Below are 18,256 nucleotides of genomic sequence, written 5' to 3'. Positions count from 1 at the left end.
CCATCACTTCAGGTATTCAAGCAGAGGATGAAGGACTCGCTGTTGGGGGGCTGTGGAGGAATTCCTGTACAAGGCAGGCTTTGGATTGCAGAGCTTGGGATCCTTCCAGACTCAGCCGGTTTTAGTTTTTGGGAAACAAGGAGTGAGCTGGGTCTCTGGACCCAAACTCTGTCTGGAGGCCCCGGGGTGCTCTGGAAGCAGCGCGTACTCACAGATGTCTGGCCCAAGCTCATTTTCAATGCCATTAAAAAATATTTCTAATCCTCACCCAAGGATGTTTTTTATTGATTTTTGAGAGAGAGGAAGGGAGGGAGAGAGAGAGAAACATCGATCGGTTGCCTCCTGTACTCACCCTGACCGGGGATTGAACCTGAAGCCGGGGTGTATGTCCTGACTGGGAACCGAACCCCAAATCTTCTGGTGCACGAGACGACTTTCCAACCCACCGAGCCACCCCACCCCACCCCACCAGGGCTCAATGCCATTTTTTATGATAAAACACTACTTAAAAACAAATACAGGCTGGCCATTATGTTACTGAACTTTTAACCAGTTTGAAATCACCAGAAAGGTTGCTCTGAGTGGACTTGGGCCTGAAGCTCCCCCTGTCTCTGTATTTAAATACCACAGGGAGAGCTAATCCTCTCAGCTTTCAATTACTTATCCCTAAGAATAAATAATAGTGTACAATACAAACAAAACGGGGAAGCTGATGCTGATAATCCCTTATTTTTATCTTATATTCAACAGAACAACTTTGTTCTTATCTTATCTAATCTTATTATAATAGTTCTCTCCAGGCTTACTCGTTAATATATCAAGTGCACTTGTCGTAACAAAGTAAGACTTTTATCTGTTTTGCATATTGTGATTCTATGGAGGTTTCCTTTGAGAAAGAGCTCTGCTGTTGCAGATGCTGGGATGTCACCACACCCGTGACCCCGGCTGCCACCTCCGGGTGCTTTCCAAGCAAGGTGGGGTGGGGGGCGGGGTTTGGGTTTACAGCCCCTGCCTCTCCTTCCGCACAGGCCGCGGCCTCGCTGAACCTGGCCCTTGGCACCCACGGTGGACCTGCATGTGAGCCCCAGGCACATGGCAGTGGCTGGGGAGGAGCCCGGCCTCACGCCTGGGCGCAGGGTAAGGGGCGGCCGGGCGTCCCGGCTGGCTGTCCCCTAGGAGCAGGTCTGCGGCAGAGCCGCAGTGTGACGGGCCTACAGAGGAGGCTGAGTGTGTGCAGGGGCCGGAAGGGGGGCCACAGATAGACATGGGAGCAGAAGCCGCAGGTCACAGCAGGTACACGAAGATGGCAAGGTCCCCAGCTGGGCTGAGGGGGACCAGTGGACAGGAGCTGGTCTCCACATAGATGAGAAATGCATCTGATCCCGCTCTGTGGTCTGACAAAGGAGCCAGAGGCTGTGGCTGCCCTGGCCCCTGAACAGTTTTCCTTTCAGAATTCCCCTCTGAGGACTGCTAGGTTTTAAGGCCACTTACCGGGCCACAAAGATGCCTGTTAGGCTCATTTCTCTCATGGGGGTCTGCCCTACCAACTCTCGGACGGTGACATAGAAAGAGCCCATCTGGCCTGACTAGCGAAGCCCAAGACCCCCCTCTCCAAACAGCCCCCAAGGATGGCCCTGATTGAGTGAAGAGGGTAAAAAAGGCAACTTTATTTCATATCACTGGCTCCTTCTCTCCCTACCCCTCAGTAACCCTGGTCTTAGGTCTGCTTCTCCAAGCTCCCAAACATGCTCCTGCCTCAGGGCCTTTGCACTTACCATGTCCGCCACTTGGAAATTCCTTCCTGCAAAGCTCTGCACAGTGAGCTGCTTCTCAGGGTCAGGCCACAGTTTAGGTGTCACCTTCCCAGGAAGTCTGCACGACCACCATTCAATGAAGCCACCCTGCACCCATCACCACTCATGTCATCTGTCCGCTTGGCTTCTCTTTGCTTCTTAGCACGTCATGCTTTCTACACGCTTTTTCCTTACCTGTTTTCTTAGTATTTTGTTTCTCCCCACCAGGACTTCAGCTCCACAGGGCAGGGACCTTGTCTGTCTTGTTCACTGCTGTGTCCCTAGCTCTAGCACCGTTCCTGCACACAGTAGGCATTCAACAAACGTTTGTGGAATCAAGGAGTTCAGAGCTTTGGAGTTGTGCATGATTTCCAGGAATGATTTCCAGAGAAATGGGTGACTATTTTTAAGCACAAGAACTTGGAGCCTTGGATGGGAAAGTAGAGAAAGGGGCTCAGGGAGGTAGGGAAGGGTGGCTGGTGGCCAGCTTGACTTTGGCACGTGGTGGCCGTGGGAGCTCTGGGCTGTGTGAAGACCCACTGCTCTGGGGGAAGGCCATCAGAAGGTGGAAGGTTCTGGGTCTCAGTGATGTGAAGGGAAGGAACCAGGACAAGGGGTGGCAGAGGAGGGGAGAGAAGGCCCTACCTCTGGCCTTCGTCACACCCTGCCTCCCCAGGTCAGAGAGGCCCAGAGCTGGCCACTTTCTTAGCTGAGAAAGGGGGAAAGAGAAATGCAGGAAGGAAACAAAAATTGGAAAAAGAGACTTTAAGATCTGAAAGTCACCTGTTAGCAGTAGACCAAGTGACACACAGCTCTGTGTCAATCAGAACCATAGGGGAGCTCTGTTTTTCCCTGAGGGAGTCCGTCCCCACCCCACAGAGGGGCAGCCTGGCCCTGCCTGGGGTCTAGAAGGATTTCGTAGGGTGGGAGGGTTTTAGCTGGTGAAAAAGCATTGTGAGTTAAGAGACAAATGAACACAGGCTAGGAGTGGACGGTGCAGGACCGGGCAGGAGAGATGCAGGCTGGTGTGGCTGCCCTGAGGAGCCTGCGGAAGGAGGAGCCACGGGGCCAGGGAGCCAGCGCTTGGCCAGGTGATGGGGAGGTTTGGGGGCTCAGGCCTGGCAGCACCCCCAGGTGATCCGGCAGGCATGGGTTGCCAGGGCTGAGTGGGGCTGAGAGGGGCTGACAGAAATTTGTTTCCCACACCCCCTCACCCCTCGAACACAGGCGTCCTTTCATCTGGGCTCCCCTGCCCACCTCCTCAAGTCTAATTTCTGTTAGCAGGGCAATTAAAATTTAAAGGCCCAGCAGCAGGGTGCCCCGCATGCCAGGCTCTTCCCAGGTAGAATTACTTAATAGACTGGATGGCAACTCTGCTGGCTCCGGCTGGGGCTGCAGACCCACTGAGGCAGAAAATTAATAAACACAGTGGCCGCCCCCGCTGCCCTGTTGGCTCTCTCCTGCCCACTGGGGCTGGCAGGGACGTTTCCATGGCGGGGCGCTGGGGCTGGGGCTGGGGCTGGCAGGGACTTTTTCCCAGGGTGAGGGCATTGGAGTTTGCTGGAGGAGGGACAGGAAGGCCTCAGGGACTTGGCAGAACATCTCGGGGTATTGGGGTATCAGAAGCCCCATTCTGCCACTTATTCGCTGCGTGGTGTAGGACAAGTTACTTAACCTTTCCGTCCTCTGTCCACTCAGCCGTGTGATGGGGTCCTGGTGGGGCTCACAGAGCTGGGGCGTGTGAAGCGCTTGGCAGGATAACCAGCTCGTGGCAGGAACTCAACCAAGTTCCCTCCCTCTCCCTCCTGAGGAATCCTGTTCCTGCTGACCAGGCACCTGGCCGAGGGGGGGGATAGTGAGGGAGGGAGGGGGAAGGAGGAGAGGGAGGGGAGGGAAGAGAGAGAGGGGGAGGGGAGGGAGGGGAAAAAAAGGGGAGGGGGAGGGAGGGGAGGGAGGGGGAGGCTGATGAGGAGAGAGGGAAGAGGGGGGAGGAGGGAGGGGAAGGGGGAGGGGTGGGAGGTGGAGGAAAAGGGGGGAGGGGGAAGGGGTAGAGAGTAGAGGGAGGGAGGGGGAGGGGTTGGGGTGAAAGGGGGAGGGGGTAGGGAAAGAGGGGGGAGGGGGAATGGGGGGGGAGGGAACCCTGACGACAGTGAGCAGGCAATTCCTGACCTCGTGGCCCAGGGTGGCTGACTAGAGCCTGGGCTTTGGCATCAGGGAAAGAGGCCTCCAAGTGCTGCTTCATGGTGGGACTGTCGCTCCCTGTATGTTCTGCAAGTCATTTGGCCTCCTGGGCCTCAGTTTCCTCACCTCGAAAATGAGACCAACTTCTGGGAGTCTGGTGAGGCTTGGTGAGCTGACAGTGTGAGCCCCTGGCACAGCAGTGCGTGCCCCTGGTGGTCCTGCCTGTCTTGCCCAGTGTGCCTGGCGGCCCACATAGGGCAACCCCGGGGGCGGGAGCATGGTGAGCAGCTCGGTTCCTGGGGCAAGGGCCTGGCCGGAGGTCTCTTGCCCCTTGCCCCCCATTCCACATCCAGCACTCCCCCTGGGGGTGCGGGAAGGAAGCCCTGACCTGGATCTGGGATTCATTTAACAAGTGTGCACTGAGCACCTCCTGTGTGTGGGACAGAGCAGTGGCCACAGCGAAGATCCTGTCCTCAGGGAGCAGATGTTCAGCGGAGGCTCTGAGGGCAGGGAGGGGACGGCACGCGCTGTGGCAGGAGAGGGCTCGCGGCTTCTCACGTAGGGCTTTCGGGAGGGCCCGTCTGGGGAAGCGACACTGAGCGGAGCCCTGAGGCAGGCGAGGGAGCCACGTGGGCCTCTGCAGGAGGAGCAGCCTCTGCCAGGCCCGCCCTGCGGTGGGAGCCTGGCTGGTCTCTGAACCGCAGAGGCCCGGGGGTGGGAGGCCCAGAGCTGGGGGGAGATGAGGCCGGACTGCATGAGGCCTGTGTCCGCTCAGAAGACACCGGGCGGGCTGGGGAGGGTTCAGAGCAGGAGAGTGACGGCACCTGCCCTTCCCTGGGGTTTCCGTGGCTTCTGAGGAGCAGGCAATGAAGGACCGGTGCGGGAGCTACGGGCCGTGCAGGGAGGTGACGCCCCGACTAGGTGGGGGCAGCGGAGGGAGGCCACGGGCAGGGATTCCGGATTTTTGAGGGTAGAGCCGCCGGGCAGCACAGATCCGGGCTTGAGGCCGGGAGGGTCTGACTCCCTGGAGCCTTGGCAGCTCCCGCCCCACGCAGCACATTCCCCTCCCTCAGACCTTGACTCTCTGTGGGATGTCTGGCCGCTCTGCCCCTTCCAGGAACCTTCAGGAACCTTCTGGAACTAGCCCGTGGTCTGGGGAGAATCTCCCACTGGGCCTTTCCCTCTGCTCACCATGCACCCAGGGCTCCCGCACCCCGCTGCACACCCTGGGGTGCGAGGCTTGACTGGGCTGGGAGGGGGAGCTGTGTGTGTGTGTGTGTGTGTGTGTGTGTGAGAGAGAGAGAGAGTGTGCACCTGCCTGTGGGGTGAAAAGCTCTTAAAGGCTGAGGCGGGGGTGGGGAGGAGCCCTGGACAGTCAGAATGAGGAGATGCAGCCTTGGGGGAAGGTGTGCCCACCTCCCTAACCCTCCTCACCCCCAGCCTTCAGTTGCGAGCCCCTTATCCTGACTGCCCTCAGCTGGGGCAGTGCCCAGGCCCAGTGTCCCCAGCCTGCTCCCAGACTTGCCCTCCTGCCACCTCCCTGACCCCATAGGCAGGCCGGCCAGGCTGTTATGTGACTGGAAATCTGCCCTTGTTTTCTTTGTCCTCACAGAGGACTGATGAAAAGGTTTGCAATTGCTTCTAAAGATAGGGTTCGGCCTTGCACTGTCCATGCAGACCTAGGCGCTTGTCCCAGACTGTCCCCTGGCAGAGGGGGTGTGGAGATGCTGCTAAGCCTCCTGAACAGGGTCCCAAGACCAGCCAGAGGCCTCTGGGTCATGTTGAAATACAGATTCCCAGTGACCCCCACCGCCTGCGTTAGTCACTCTGCTCTGGGGGAGGACCTGTATCTGCACTGGTCAGCCCCCCTTCCTGCCTGTGTTTTTGAGGTGCACAAATTTGAAGACCCTGGTGAGAGATGTGCTCTGAGGTTTACCTTACAATCTATGTTTTTAAATCCTGGTCATGACAAGTTTAGGGGTGGTTGTGGCAGAGGTGGAGTGGTCAGGTAGGCTGTGGGACAGTTCCCCCCAAGCATGGGGGTGGAGGGAGGTTAAAGCCCCTTCACACACTCCCTTCCGGCAACTCACCAATGCCGGCTGCAGAAAAGCACAAGGAAGCCTTCAGAAAAGGAAGCCCAGCCTGAGCAAAGGCCCTGGGGCAGGAGAGAGCCTGCCTCTTCAATGGACTGGGAAGAGGCTGACATGCCTGGGATGCAGAGCGCAGGGTGGTCTCTGCAAGATGAAGCTGGAGAGCGCTGGACACCCTGGAGACCACTGGGAAGCCAGTGAAGATTTTCAGCAGGAGAATGACAGTCAAATTAATTTTTAAAAAAATTCAGATATAAAACAGGCTTTGGGGAGGGTGTACAGTTCTGTGAGTTTTAGCACATACTCACATAACAACCATCACCACCATCAAGCTCCTGAACGATTCCATCGTCCCCACTCCCCTGTGCTGACCCTTGTAATTATCCCCCCCCCCCCCCGCCCCTGACCCCTGGCAGCCACTGACCCACTCTCCATTGCTACAGTTTTGCCTTTTCCAGACAAAGATTCCAGATGAATGGAATCTTACAACATACAATTTTTTGAGATTGGCTTCTATCATTTGGCAAAATGCCTCTGAGAATTTCCCAAGAGACGGCATGTACCAACAGTCCCTTTTCCAACACACGACACAATATAGAGGTGATGCATTATGGAATTGTGCCCGTGGAGCCTATGTGATTGTATTAACCAATGTCACCCCAATAAATTCAATAAAGAACAGTCCCTTTTTCTTGCTGAGCAGTACTGCACTGAACAGATGCCCACGGTTGCTATGTCTTCACTCACTGAAGGACACTTGGGTTGGTCCCAATTTTTGATGATTATGAATATAGCTGCTATAAACACTTGTCTACAGATTTTTTTGTGTGAATATGAGTTTTCATTTCTCTAGGGTAAGTATCCAGGAGTGGGTTTGCTGGATCATATCATGTGTGCATATTTAACATTCTAAGAAATGGCCAAACTTTTCCAAAGTGGCTCTACAATTTCCATTGCCACCAGCAATGCCCAGTTCAGTTGCCCGGTATCCTCGCTGTATCAGGTTTCTGATTTAATCATCCTATAGGTTTGCAGTGTGTCCCACGACTTTCATTTGTTTTGCTCTAATGACCAATGATGTTGAACATCTTGTCATGTGCTTACTTGGCATTCATATATCCTCTTTGGTGAACTATCAATGTCTTTTGTGTATTTAAAAAATTGGCTGCTTTTTTTCTGTTGAGTTTGAGAGTTCATTATATATTTTAGACAAAAGTCCTTTGTCAGCATGTGATTTGCGAATATTTTTTTGGCAGCCTGTAGCTTGTCTCTTTGCTCTCTTAGCGGTGCCTTTTGCAGAGCAGAGGCTTTTAATTCTGAAGAATGCACTTGGATGTTTTTTATGGATTGTGCTTTGGTGCCACTTCTGAGAACTCATTGCCTAACCCGAGGATGTGAAGATTTTCTCCTATGTTTCCTTCTAAAAGTTTTATAATTTTACATTTAAATTTAAATGTATGATTCACTTTGAGTTAATTTTTGTAGGGAATGGGCTGTAAGCTGGCAAAGCCCTTACAGACCCAGAGGCACGGCCAGAGGCCAAGCCTCGTTTGATGTGGGGAGTGGGCTGTAAGCCGGCAAAGCCCTTACAGACCCGGGAATTGGAAAGTCTGAGTAATGCCTTCCAAGATACGATCAAACAGGTTTGCCCTCCCTTGTGGGCAACCTGGGGGAACTGTGGCTGCGGTCAGGCAGAAGGAGAAAAATGATATGTTGTCCCAAGAATGATTTAGAGATAAACGAGTGCTGTATAAAATAAAGCTGCAAAGCCCGTTTAGTGTCACCTGTATGCCATCAGCATTTGGTGAACCTCCTGATCCCGCTTTCTGTCTCTCTCGTCTTTTTTCCAATCCCCCGCCGTTCCCACTCAGCCTGGCCAGAAGGAGTCATGTGGGACGTGACAAGTGGCGCCCCAACAGGGACCTGAGTATGGGAAGACTCAAGTAAGGTAAGGTGAGGGAGCCCTAAGGAACGTGCATGGAATTTAGTGAAGGGTTAGGGCCGGTTGTGTAGTCAGGAGTAAAACATGGGACAGTCTGGATCTCAAGAGCGGTCGCTTTTTGTGCTTATGCTTAAACCTACGCTTAAAGGGTGAAGCTATAAGGTAAAAGCACCACAGTTAAAGTGCTTTCTTAAGTTTCTGCAGGTGGTTTGGCCTTGGTTCCCCGGAGAAGGCACAGTGAACGGGGAGACCTGGGAGAAGGTTGGGAAGGCGCTCTGGGGTCAGTATACTGCCCGAGGCCCCCCCCCCGCAGAGACAACTCAATCCCTTGACCAAGCTGGCCCACGATTCAGAGAAACCTACCCTCTGCCCTCACAGGTAGCAAGGGAATGAGCCCCAACCCCCGACTGCGCCCATTTGTCAGCAGGAAGTAGCCAGATGACTGTCTACGCCCATGATCGCCAGTGAATTGGGTGTCATAACTCTCGAGAGGGGAATGTTAGAGTAGGTCGGTAGACAGACATGAGCAGGGCAGAGAAAGGACAAACTGGCCAAAAAGCTGCCCTTAAATGAACCAGGGAAAGATGAATAGAAAACTAAAACAGCCATCAAAGTTAGACAGAAAGAAAGGCGCAGGCAAAGGGAAGGGGCCGGGACAAAAGAACAAGAATCCTCCTCGAGGGGGAGGCCGGTAAGCTGGCCCTGGCTTTCGCTGGTGTGAGCACCACCTGCCACTGGTTCGATGGCCCTGCCTGTGCTCCTGTCACCGGGAGGCTGCCGGCCCAAGGGGAAGCCCTGGGGGCATCTGGAGCTGTTGGCCGGGGGTCTCCCCCCCTCCCCCCCGCAACAGTGCCTGGTGGAGGTGAGGGCCAGGGGCCAGGACACTTTTGGGCTCTCCTGTTACCTGGTGATAGAGAATGTGGATGCCCAGGGGCAACCTGTTCGAGACCATCAAGCCCTCCATTCGAAACCCAGAAAGGGCGGCAGCAGGCCTGAGCCCGGCATGGGCCCCCGCTCCGTTCACCCTCGGTCTGCTGGAGTCTTTGTGCGCAGAGGCTCTGCCCCCCACAACTGGAAGTCATCAGCAAAAGCTTGCCTCTTGGGGAGACCACCCCTCTGGAAGGCAGACGGCGGCAGGCGTCCTGAGCAGGCGGAGCGCAGCCAGGCCCCTGGGGTGCCCATCACTGCTGACGTGCTAATGGGCGAGGGGCAGCCGCAGCCAAGGTGCACCCAGCAGGCTCATCAGCAGGCAAACCTGGCAGCCGCCCGGGCGAGGCGCGTTTACCTACCACAGGGGCCAGGACGGAGGCTCTGAGTGAGGTTCGCCAGGGCCCATGGGCCTCATCGGGATTTTGTCTCCCGCCTGCTCCAGGCTGTTGGCCGCCTCATAGTAGATGGTGAGGCTGGAATGGTGCTGGTCAGGCGGTTGGTTGGCTTATGAAAATGCAAATAAGGCTGCCAGGGGGACTCGGCCTCACAGGAAGACAGGGGGCAACGCCGCGTTGACACGGCCACTGAAGCCTTTCCGGCGGAAGCGGCTCCGCCACCGCCGATCCCATGCCCTTCATCGCCAGGGCATGGTGACGCCTCTGCCTTACGCAAAGGTTCCCTATGTCCCGCGAGGCCGCTCCGCACGCTGTTCACCCCCCCCCCCCCCCCCCCCCGCTGCCTGCCTTTCTTCCGGCTCCCACGTACGGAGGGAACCCCGGTGGCCTTTGTCCCAACCAGCTTTGGCAGACGGACGTACCCTCCTTTGGGCGCCAACGCTGGGTTCACGTGTCTATAGAGACGTTTTCCGGTTTTGTTTGTGCCACGGCGCACACCGGAGAGGGTGCTAACATGTCGCCCCCCACTGCCCGGCAGCTTTCCCGGCCGCCGGCCGCCCCAGCAGATTAAGCCTGACCGAGGGCCGGGCTACCGCAGTCAGGCTCCCGCTCCCTGTGTGCCTTGGTTGGCATCGCTCTCCGCACCGGTATCCCTTACAATCCTCAGGCTCAGGGCATGGTGGGCATGCCCGCCTTACCCTTAAGACTCAATTAGAAAAACAAAAAGGGGGAGATGGGCGTCACCCTCTCCCGCTGATGTGTTCCATCACACACTTTTTACTGTCACTTTTTTGAATGTCGGCTGCCGAGCGACTCTGGAGACCCTGCCCTGGGGCGTCTGACCGGCCACAGGTGCTCTGGAAAGACCGGAAAGTAGAATGAACCAGACCCAGTTCTAATTTGGGGCCCAGGCCATGTTTGTGTTTTTCCTAGATCGGCAGAAGGATCGAGGTGGCTACCAGAGCGGCTGGTGCGGCAACGTGGATCCCTGGGAGAGGCTGGTGCCAGGGGTGAGGCTCCTGAAGATCACCCCTGAGGTCATCATGTCCCCAGATGCCGCTCACAGCACCCGAACCCAGCATCCGCCCACCTGGGGGCAGATCAAGAGCTTGATGGCCGAGGGAGAGGCAGTGGTCGGTGGACATGGGGGCCGCTCACCCCTGACACCCTCTTTGTTGCCATACTGACTGTTTTAACCTGTCAGGAACGATTTTCGGCTGCAGCTACCTACTGGACTTATCTACAACGTTAGTCTTTTTGTTTTTTGTTTTTTAAATATATCTGTATTGATTTCAGAGAGAGGAAAGGAGGGGAAGAGAGAGAGATAGAAACATCAATGATGAGAGAGTCATTGATCAGCTGCAGCCCGCAACTCGGGCCTGTGCCCTGACCGGGAATCGAACCCCGATCGCCTGGATCCTAGGTCGATGCTTAACCGCTGAGCCACGCCCGGCCGGGCTACAACGTTAGTCTTGATGTAGCTGCCTTACATGGTCAGATTCAGCATATTCAGAATGCCCACCCCCAAGTAGCTAATCCTGAGGACTTAGCAAAAGGGCTGTTACAAGCCTTGAATGGTTTTAATCCCTTTAATATGTTGCAGCCTTCCTTCTGGTATCTTCTTGGCATTGTGATACTAATGCTTTCTAATTTCTGTATAGTCTCAGTCTGCTGCCCAACGCTCCAGCGACAGTTCTTCCAGTTCCCAATAGACTTGTATCAGCTGTGCTTGGAAAAAAGAAAAGGGGGAGATGTGGGGAGTGGGCTGTAAGCTGGCAGAGCCCTTGCAGACCCGGGAATTGGAAGCTCTGAGTAATGCACACCGAGATGTGAGCCAACGGCTTGGCCCTGCCTGGGGGCAACCTGGGGGAACTGTGGCTGCGGCCGGCCTGGCAGGAGGAGAACAATGACATGCTGTCCAAGGAAGATTTAGAGATAAACGAGTGCTGTATAAAATGAAGCTGCAAAGCCCGTTTAGTGTCACCTGCATGCCATCAGCATTTGGTGAACCTCCGGATCCCGCTTTCTGTCTCTCTAGTCTTTTTTCCAATCTCCCACCGTTCCCACTCAGCCTGGCGGGAAGGAGTTGGGATTTGACAAATTTTTGCATAAATTGTGGGGTTGAGGTTCTATTTTTGTTGTTGTTGTATTTTTTCCACTTGTCCCACCAGCACTGTTGAAAAGAGTGTCCTTTCTCCACCGAATTGCCTTTGCCTTTGTCACGCGTCATTGACCATACTGCGTGGGTCTGTTTCTGGGCTCTCTTTCTGCTCCACTGACCTATGTGTCTATGTCTCTGCTAATATCTCCTTGCCTTTATCATGATAACTTTATTGAGTCTTAAATTAGGTAGTTAATTCCTCCAACTTTTTCTTTTTTCAAAATTGTTTTGGCTGTTCTAGTTTCATTGTTTTTCCATATAAATTTTAGAATCAACTTGCTTATATCTGGGTTAAAGCTGTAGGTCACTCTGGAGAGAATTGGTATTGAACTACATTGAATCTCCTGATTCATGAACACGGTATATCTCTCCATTTATTTAGGTCTTTGATTTTTTTCATCAGCATTTGTAGTTTTCAGTATACAGGTCCTGAACATGTTTTTGTCATATTAGTACCTAAGCATGACATTTTTGGCAACTGTTGTAGTATTTTTAAAAAAATATTAGTGTCCAAGTATTCATTGCTGGTATATAGAAATACGATAGATTTTGTGTTGACATTATATGCGACAGCCTTGCTAGATGTATTTGTCCCCTACCTGGGGAGGGGTCCTGGGAAAGACCTGCGAGGAGTCAGGAAGCAGGACTGGCAGGGAGCTCGGCTCTGCCGCTGTCCCCAGCAGTGGCCTGGCTGCCCCACAGGGAGCTCTGGAGCTGATGGCCCTTCAGAGGCCCAGGAGGTCGGCCGTTGTCTCCCCCATTTGACCAGTTCGGGATGTGGGCTGCACCAGGAAGGCGGGTAACCTGGATGAGGCACTGCCCTTGGCTGAGGACACCTCCCAGGGAGCCATTGGACCGTGTGCCCTGGGCTGCCAAACACTGGAGGAGGGTGGGGCCCCAGAGGAGGAGCTGGGGGACGCTTCTAAGATCAGGCCCTGGCACCTCCCTGGCTTCATCTCCTTCCATCCTCCCCCTCACCACCCTGCCATTGTCACCGGCCCTGGGACCCGCCAAGCACGCTCCCTTTGCCCTCGAGATTCCCTCTATTTGTAACCTTCTCCCCAGACACCAGCAGAGCTCCCTCCTCACTTCCTCCAGGCCTGTGCTTAACTGTCCACTTATCAGACAGGCCCTTCTGATGGGCCGATGCAAGACAGCACCCCGTCCTCACTCTGTCCCCTGAGCAGCTTCAGTTTGTCGGCAGTGTTTACCGACATGGGACAGTGCCCACGTTCTTGCTGGTTCCCACGCTGTCATCTCCCTCCCCCAGCTCCCTCCCTGAGGGCCAGCTTTGGGCCTGGCTCGGTCCTGGCTGTACAGAGGGGCCTGTTCAGTGCCCAGCACACAGTAAGTGCCCAGCACCTGCTGCTGAAAGAATAGACCCAAAGAGTGAGGTCCTGAGAGGGGAAGCGACCTTGGTGCCCCAGCAGTCAGCAGGACCCTGCTGCACCAGGAGGCTTTGTGCTGGATGGTGAGGGGACAGATAAGTGGACAATCAGAGCCACTGCTCTGAGGGAGGCCTGTGGGGCTGAGGGCACAGGGGAGGCTTCCTGGGGTGGGTGGCGCCTGAGTGCTGAAGGTGTAGCTGAGTGGGGAACAGGGGAAAGGGCGCTCCAGCAGCAGAAACAATGTGCGGAGACACCGGGCATGAAACAGGCTCTTTCTGGGAACTGAAAGAGATGGGAGGCGGGAGGATGTTGGGATGATTTCTGGAAACAGACGGGGAGGGATCAGGAGTGCTTTGTGCCCTGGGCAACGGGGGCTTGGGGTTTAAAATTTAAGCTGCAGGGACTCCCTGAGGTGTTATAAGCAGGCGAGGGACATGATTGGATTTGAAATTTAGACAGATCTTGGTAGCTGCTGGCCACACAGAGGAAGGGGAGGCTTGGAAGACGGAGACCTGTTAGGAGTGATTACAGATCACAGTCCTCCAGGCCCAGAGGGATCTGAACCCAGGAAGTGGCAGTGGGGGGATGTGCCTGGGCGACTGTGCCAGGGCTGAGGAGGGTGGCGTCTGGGGCATGTAACGTCTGAGAGCAGCACCTGCTGATACAGGGGGCAGATGGGCTAGAGCTCGGGGCTGTGGTGGCAAGAACAGAAACTTCAGCCTGAGGTGCGGAGCAGAGCTGGCTCCAGAGTTTGCAGGGCACAGTGGGCCCATGTGGAAAGGGCTCAGAAACCCCAGACAGCAAGAGCAGAGCATTAAGCCGCGCATGTGCAGGTGGTGCCCCCACGAAGGGGCCTGGGAGGGAGGCCCCAACTCCGGGGCGGGCAAGGACTCTACTGGCCGCACACAGCGGGCACCAAGACACCGGAGCGGCTCCCGGCACCCTCACCCCAGTGCTGCAGCTTTATTCTCACAGCTCCCACCACCAAATCCACGCTGCCTGTGGCCTCAACTGATGAGCAGGAGCCAGGGGAAGGGAGTTGGGGCCAGAAAAGGGGCGCTCTGGATGGTCAGAAAGAAGGAGGGTGAGCGCCCTTCTGCCCAGGCCAAGGGTGTGACTAGGATATTGTTCCCTTCTCCTGGTGACTGGGGATGGGGAAGAGGCCCCTCTGCAGTGCCCAGGGCTGGGGGAACCCTCCAGGCCTCTCAATAGGACTCAGGAGATGGGGAATTTTGATGGGAGCCTGGGGCCCTTCCCCACACATGAGCCAGGGAATGGAAAATTATTGAGGGAGGCTCAGCCACATTACACGGAGCCTGACGGGACCAGCTGGTCCTTGTTTCCATGATCTGACTAGGGGGCGACATGGAGAAAATCTCTGTAGGCGCAGTCGCTGGGCTGGGAAAGGTATCAGGGCACAGGCCACGTGGCTGTGCCCTCAGGGACCCGTCCTCAGCTAGGCCAGTTGGGAGAGACCACCTTTGTTTTCAGAGAGTCCTGCCCCTGTGGAACTCCCAGTCTGATGAGAGAAACAGGACACACGCATACAAGCACACACACATGCACACGCACAAACTGGAGGTCCCAGGAGAGTATCACAGATGCAAATGCTTTAGGGCTGGAGTAGAGCAAAGGAGACACAATCCAATGTGGTATCACTAAGCAAGGTCAGCTTCCTGGAGGAGGTGAGCGTTTACCAAGGGGAAAGGGATGATCTTCATAGCAGAAGTAGAGGAGGGCATGTCTGGTTAGGGCAGCAGCTCTTAGATGGTTTGGAGGCAAGACTGAGACACAGAGCCTCATCTCCTGCCACCCCAGACACCTGAGAGGACATCCTGCTAGACAGCCCGTTCTCCCTCGGATCCCCTCTGCAGTAGGTATCGGGTTGGTCCTATGAGCCAAGACTGTGTGCAGGAGACAGTTGCTGGAGAAGAGGGGTGGTGTCCCCCACCCACCATCCAGACCATGCAGATGCTGGGCCCCATGCCAGAGGCAGTGCATCTCACACCCTCCCAGAGACTCCAGATCGGGCCCAGTCTCCTCCTGCGAGCTTTCCAGCCCCAGGCTCCTGCTGAAGGAGCTCACTATTCACCACCTGACTGTTTGCCAGGATGCTTTTGGCGGCAAAAGTAATAAAAAAGTCAACTCAAAGTGGTTTAACTTATAGGAGTTTTAATTATTTCTATTTATTTAATACCAATATTTCCAGGCATATGTGCAGGCATATTTCTAAGGGTTTTACAAATAATAACTCACTTTTATCTTCACAACGACCTTATGAGGTATTGTTATTATTATTGTTGTTACTGTTAATTTTACACATGATGAAGTTAAAGTGTCTCTCTTAAGGTCACAAGCTCACTTAAGATGCCAGGAGGTTGGGTAGATCCAGGCTAGGTCCAGCAGCTTAGTAATTATCTTGGACCTCATTTCTGCTCACCATTCCATGCAGGTATCTCAGTGTGTCAGCCATGTTTCCCCTCATGGTCACAAGGTAGCTGCCACATCACATCCTCTCACCATAGTATCCAAAAGCAGGAAAGGAGGGCTCCTCTTCTAGCCTATGGCTCTCTTTTTATCAGGTAGTAAAATGTTTCCCAGAGTCCTTCCTACAAACTTCTCTTCATGACTCATTGATCAAAATTGGGTCACATGGCCTGGCCAGCTTGGCTCAGGGGTTGAGCATCAACCTAGAATCCAGGAGATCGAGGTTCGATTCCTGGTCAGGGCACATGCCTGGGTTGCGGGCTTGATCCCCAGTAGGGGGTGCAGGAGGCAGCCCATCAATGACTCTCTCATCACTGATGTTTCTCTCTCTCTCTCTCCCTCTCCCTTCCTTCCACTTTCTGAAATCAATAAAGGCATATTTAGAAAGAAAAATATTGGGTCACATGCCCACCTTTAAACCAATCACAGGCAAAAGGGTTTACGATTGGCTTCAGCAATCGTGTGCGGCCCTGGGGAGGAGCCGTCCTTCCCTGAGTCCCCACACTGGAAGACCGGGACATGTCTGTTTGGTGGGTGTCACAGCTCGGCTTCTTGGCTTCTCAAAGGATCAAACCCTTTGCTTCCCAATATTTCTGAAACCATCAGGGAAATTCAAACAAATATTTAGCAGAGTCAAAAGTAGCTTTTTCACAGACACAAGTGACTGTGACACATCTGGGGGAATTTAAATTGGAGTGGTTTGACTGTGGCTGAAAATTTTGGTCAGGAAAGAGCAGGGCAAAGGATTTGGGAAGGCAGGCTGTGGGGAGACGGGGAGCGCTCTGACTGGGGGAGTGAAGAGTCTGGGACTTTGGGGCAACAGAGAACAACTGAATGATTGTGAGTAAGGGAGGGTGAGGTGTGGGGTGTGTGAGGAGCCCACTCTGACTTGCCTGGAGGATGTCCTGGAGAGGGTGCGAGAGTGACCGTGCACTGCACATGGACGTGTGATAGGATTGGAGGGAGGGGGCAGTCTCAGTGTCCCTGTCCTCCTGACCTACGGTCCTGTTCTCATCCCCACTCCCCACAAAAGAAAATAATTTCCTCAGCCTTGCCTCCTACGCTCTCTCCCCTTCCCCTCCAGACATCTCGATAGAGCAGCCTCCACTCACGGCCTACACATGCTCGACTCCCACCCGTCCCTTAACCAGTCCCTCCCAACGCAGCTTCTGAGCCCACCTTGTACCAGCAATGATCTCAGGGAACCCATAGGGAGCTAAATTTATAAGTAAACCCGAAGGAAATAGAGATCAAGATAAATTCCATTTCAGTGGAGTGTCTAAGGACACTGAGGGCTGCTAGTAGCCTCCTAATAGGATGGGAAGGTTTGTCCCAGTGCATGGGACTTCCCAGGGACGTCCGACACTATTGATCCCATCTGACCCTGCTGAGCCCCTGTCCAGGACGCTGCTGCTATCGTGAGGTGACACCTTTACCCCATTTTCCTCCTCCTCCGACCTCTCCTGGTTGCTTTTCTTCCATTCACTCCTTAAATGTTGGGGTTCCCCAGAGCTCACTCCAGGACCCCCTGCTCCTCTCCATCTATACCCTCCCACCCATCCCCCCCTGGGCCGGAATTCCCACCTCTGGGCCAGTGTGTCTCAGTTTTCCTCTTGTGCTCCTGACTCAAGTTTGCACCTGCCGACTGGACACCTCCACCTGGACGCCCTCCAGGTCCTCAAACCAAGGGGCCTGTTTAGAATCATCACCTTCCTCCTTGTCCCTGCTCTTCCCCTTTCTTTCCCATCTCAGCCAGTGGCTTGGTTCACCTTCTTCCAGCTACCAAGCCAGGAAATTTGGGGTAATTTTTTTCCTAATCCTCACTTAAGGATATGTTTTTTATTGAAGAGATGGGGAGAGAGAGAGAAAGAGAGAGAGAGAGAAACATCAGTGTATGAGAGAGTAATCTATCAGCTGCCTCCCATACATGCCCTGACTGGATCCAACCCACAACCAAGCATGTACCCCAACCGGGATCGAACCCACAACGTTTGGTGTATAGGATGACGCTCCAACCAACATAGCCACCCAGCCAGGGCTTGGGTCACTTTTTAATCCCCCCACCATCTACCCTCAATAAATTGATGAGCCCAGTGCGCTCCTCAGAATTGTCTTTCAAATCTATTCTCAAACCCGCAGCCTGCAGCCACTGCCCTGGTCCACGCCTTTATCCGTCTCTTGCCTAGACACTCCTGAACCTCCCAGCTGGCCCCCCCATTTCAAGCCATTCAGGTGCTGACTCAGTCTTTGGAAGGGCTCCATGCTCTGGGCCAGGCCTGCAAGAACGGCGCCCACATCGAACTGCAGAACTGGCTGCCAGTGGAGCTGGGCCTCTGCCCCATCACAGAGGTGAGTGTCTCAAGGCCTTCATTAGAGCCATAGTCTAAGAACAACCCCATGTCCCGGAGCTGAGACTCGGGGTCAGGAAGCTGGGATGAGGGTGCCACGGTCTCCACTGCAGTGATCTCTCCAGGCAGCTGGAGTCTGGATGCTGGGACACTGCTGCAGAGCTACCCAGTGTCCTTTCTTTGTTTGCCAGTAAAAAATGGACAAGGCAAGAAGAAGATGACCTCCACCCCACTGTGTTTTCCAGATCATGGGCAACTATTTCCGCCTGGCAGAACCTAATTCACATTCCAAAACCTAGCTGCAAGGGAGTCTTGAAATGTAGTGTCTAGACTGCCAGGCATGCAGTACTGGTAGGTGTGCCAGCAGACAAGGGTGCTGAGGACTAGTCCACTGCTTTGTCCCAGTCCCCTCTCCTTTTTGTACCTGAGGAACATTAGAAATGTAGGTCAGATAATGTCCCTTCACTGTGCTAACCTGTCCAAAAGCTTCCACTGCCCCCCAGGAGAAAGTCCAATTTTCCAGCCTTGATAGGTGCTTTTC

General features: G+C 54.5%; 1 protein-coding gene across 1 annotated transcript in view; it reads left to right on the top strand.

Annotated features, from left to right (window-relative positions):
• The window catches only part of GRM4 (glutamate metabotropic receptor 4), a 162,708-nt gene extending 144,694 nt beyond the window's left edge, over positions 1 to 18,014 (top strand). Inside the window, exons 11-13 of the mRNA XM_087817237.1 lie at positions 10,265 to 10,464; positions 17,573 to 17,716; positions 17,961 to 18,014. Of these exons, the coding sequence (XP_087673363.1) occupies positions 10,265 to 10,464; positions 17,573 to 17,716; positions 17,961 to 18,014 (398 nt within the window). The remainder of the gene's footprint in view (positions 1 to 10,264; positions 10,465 to 17,572; positions 17,717 to 17,960) is intronic.
• The last annotated feature ends 242 nt before the right edge of the window (positions 18,015 to 18,256 follow it).

The sequence above is a fragment of the Miniopterus natalensis genome, chromosome 5 (genome assembly GCF_054644295.1).
Source record: "Miniopterus natalensis isolate mMinNat1 chromosome 5, mMinNat1.hap1, whole genome shotgun sequence".
Taxonomy (NCBI): Eukaryota; Metazoa; Chordata; class Mammalia; order Chiroptera; family Miniopteridae; genus Miniopterus; species Miniopterus natalensis.
Note: the sequence above shows the minus strand (reverse complement) of the source record. Positions and strands in the feature narration are given on the sequence as shown.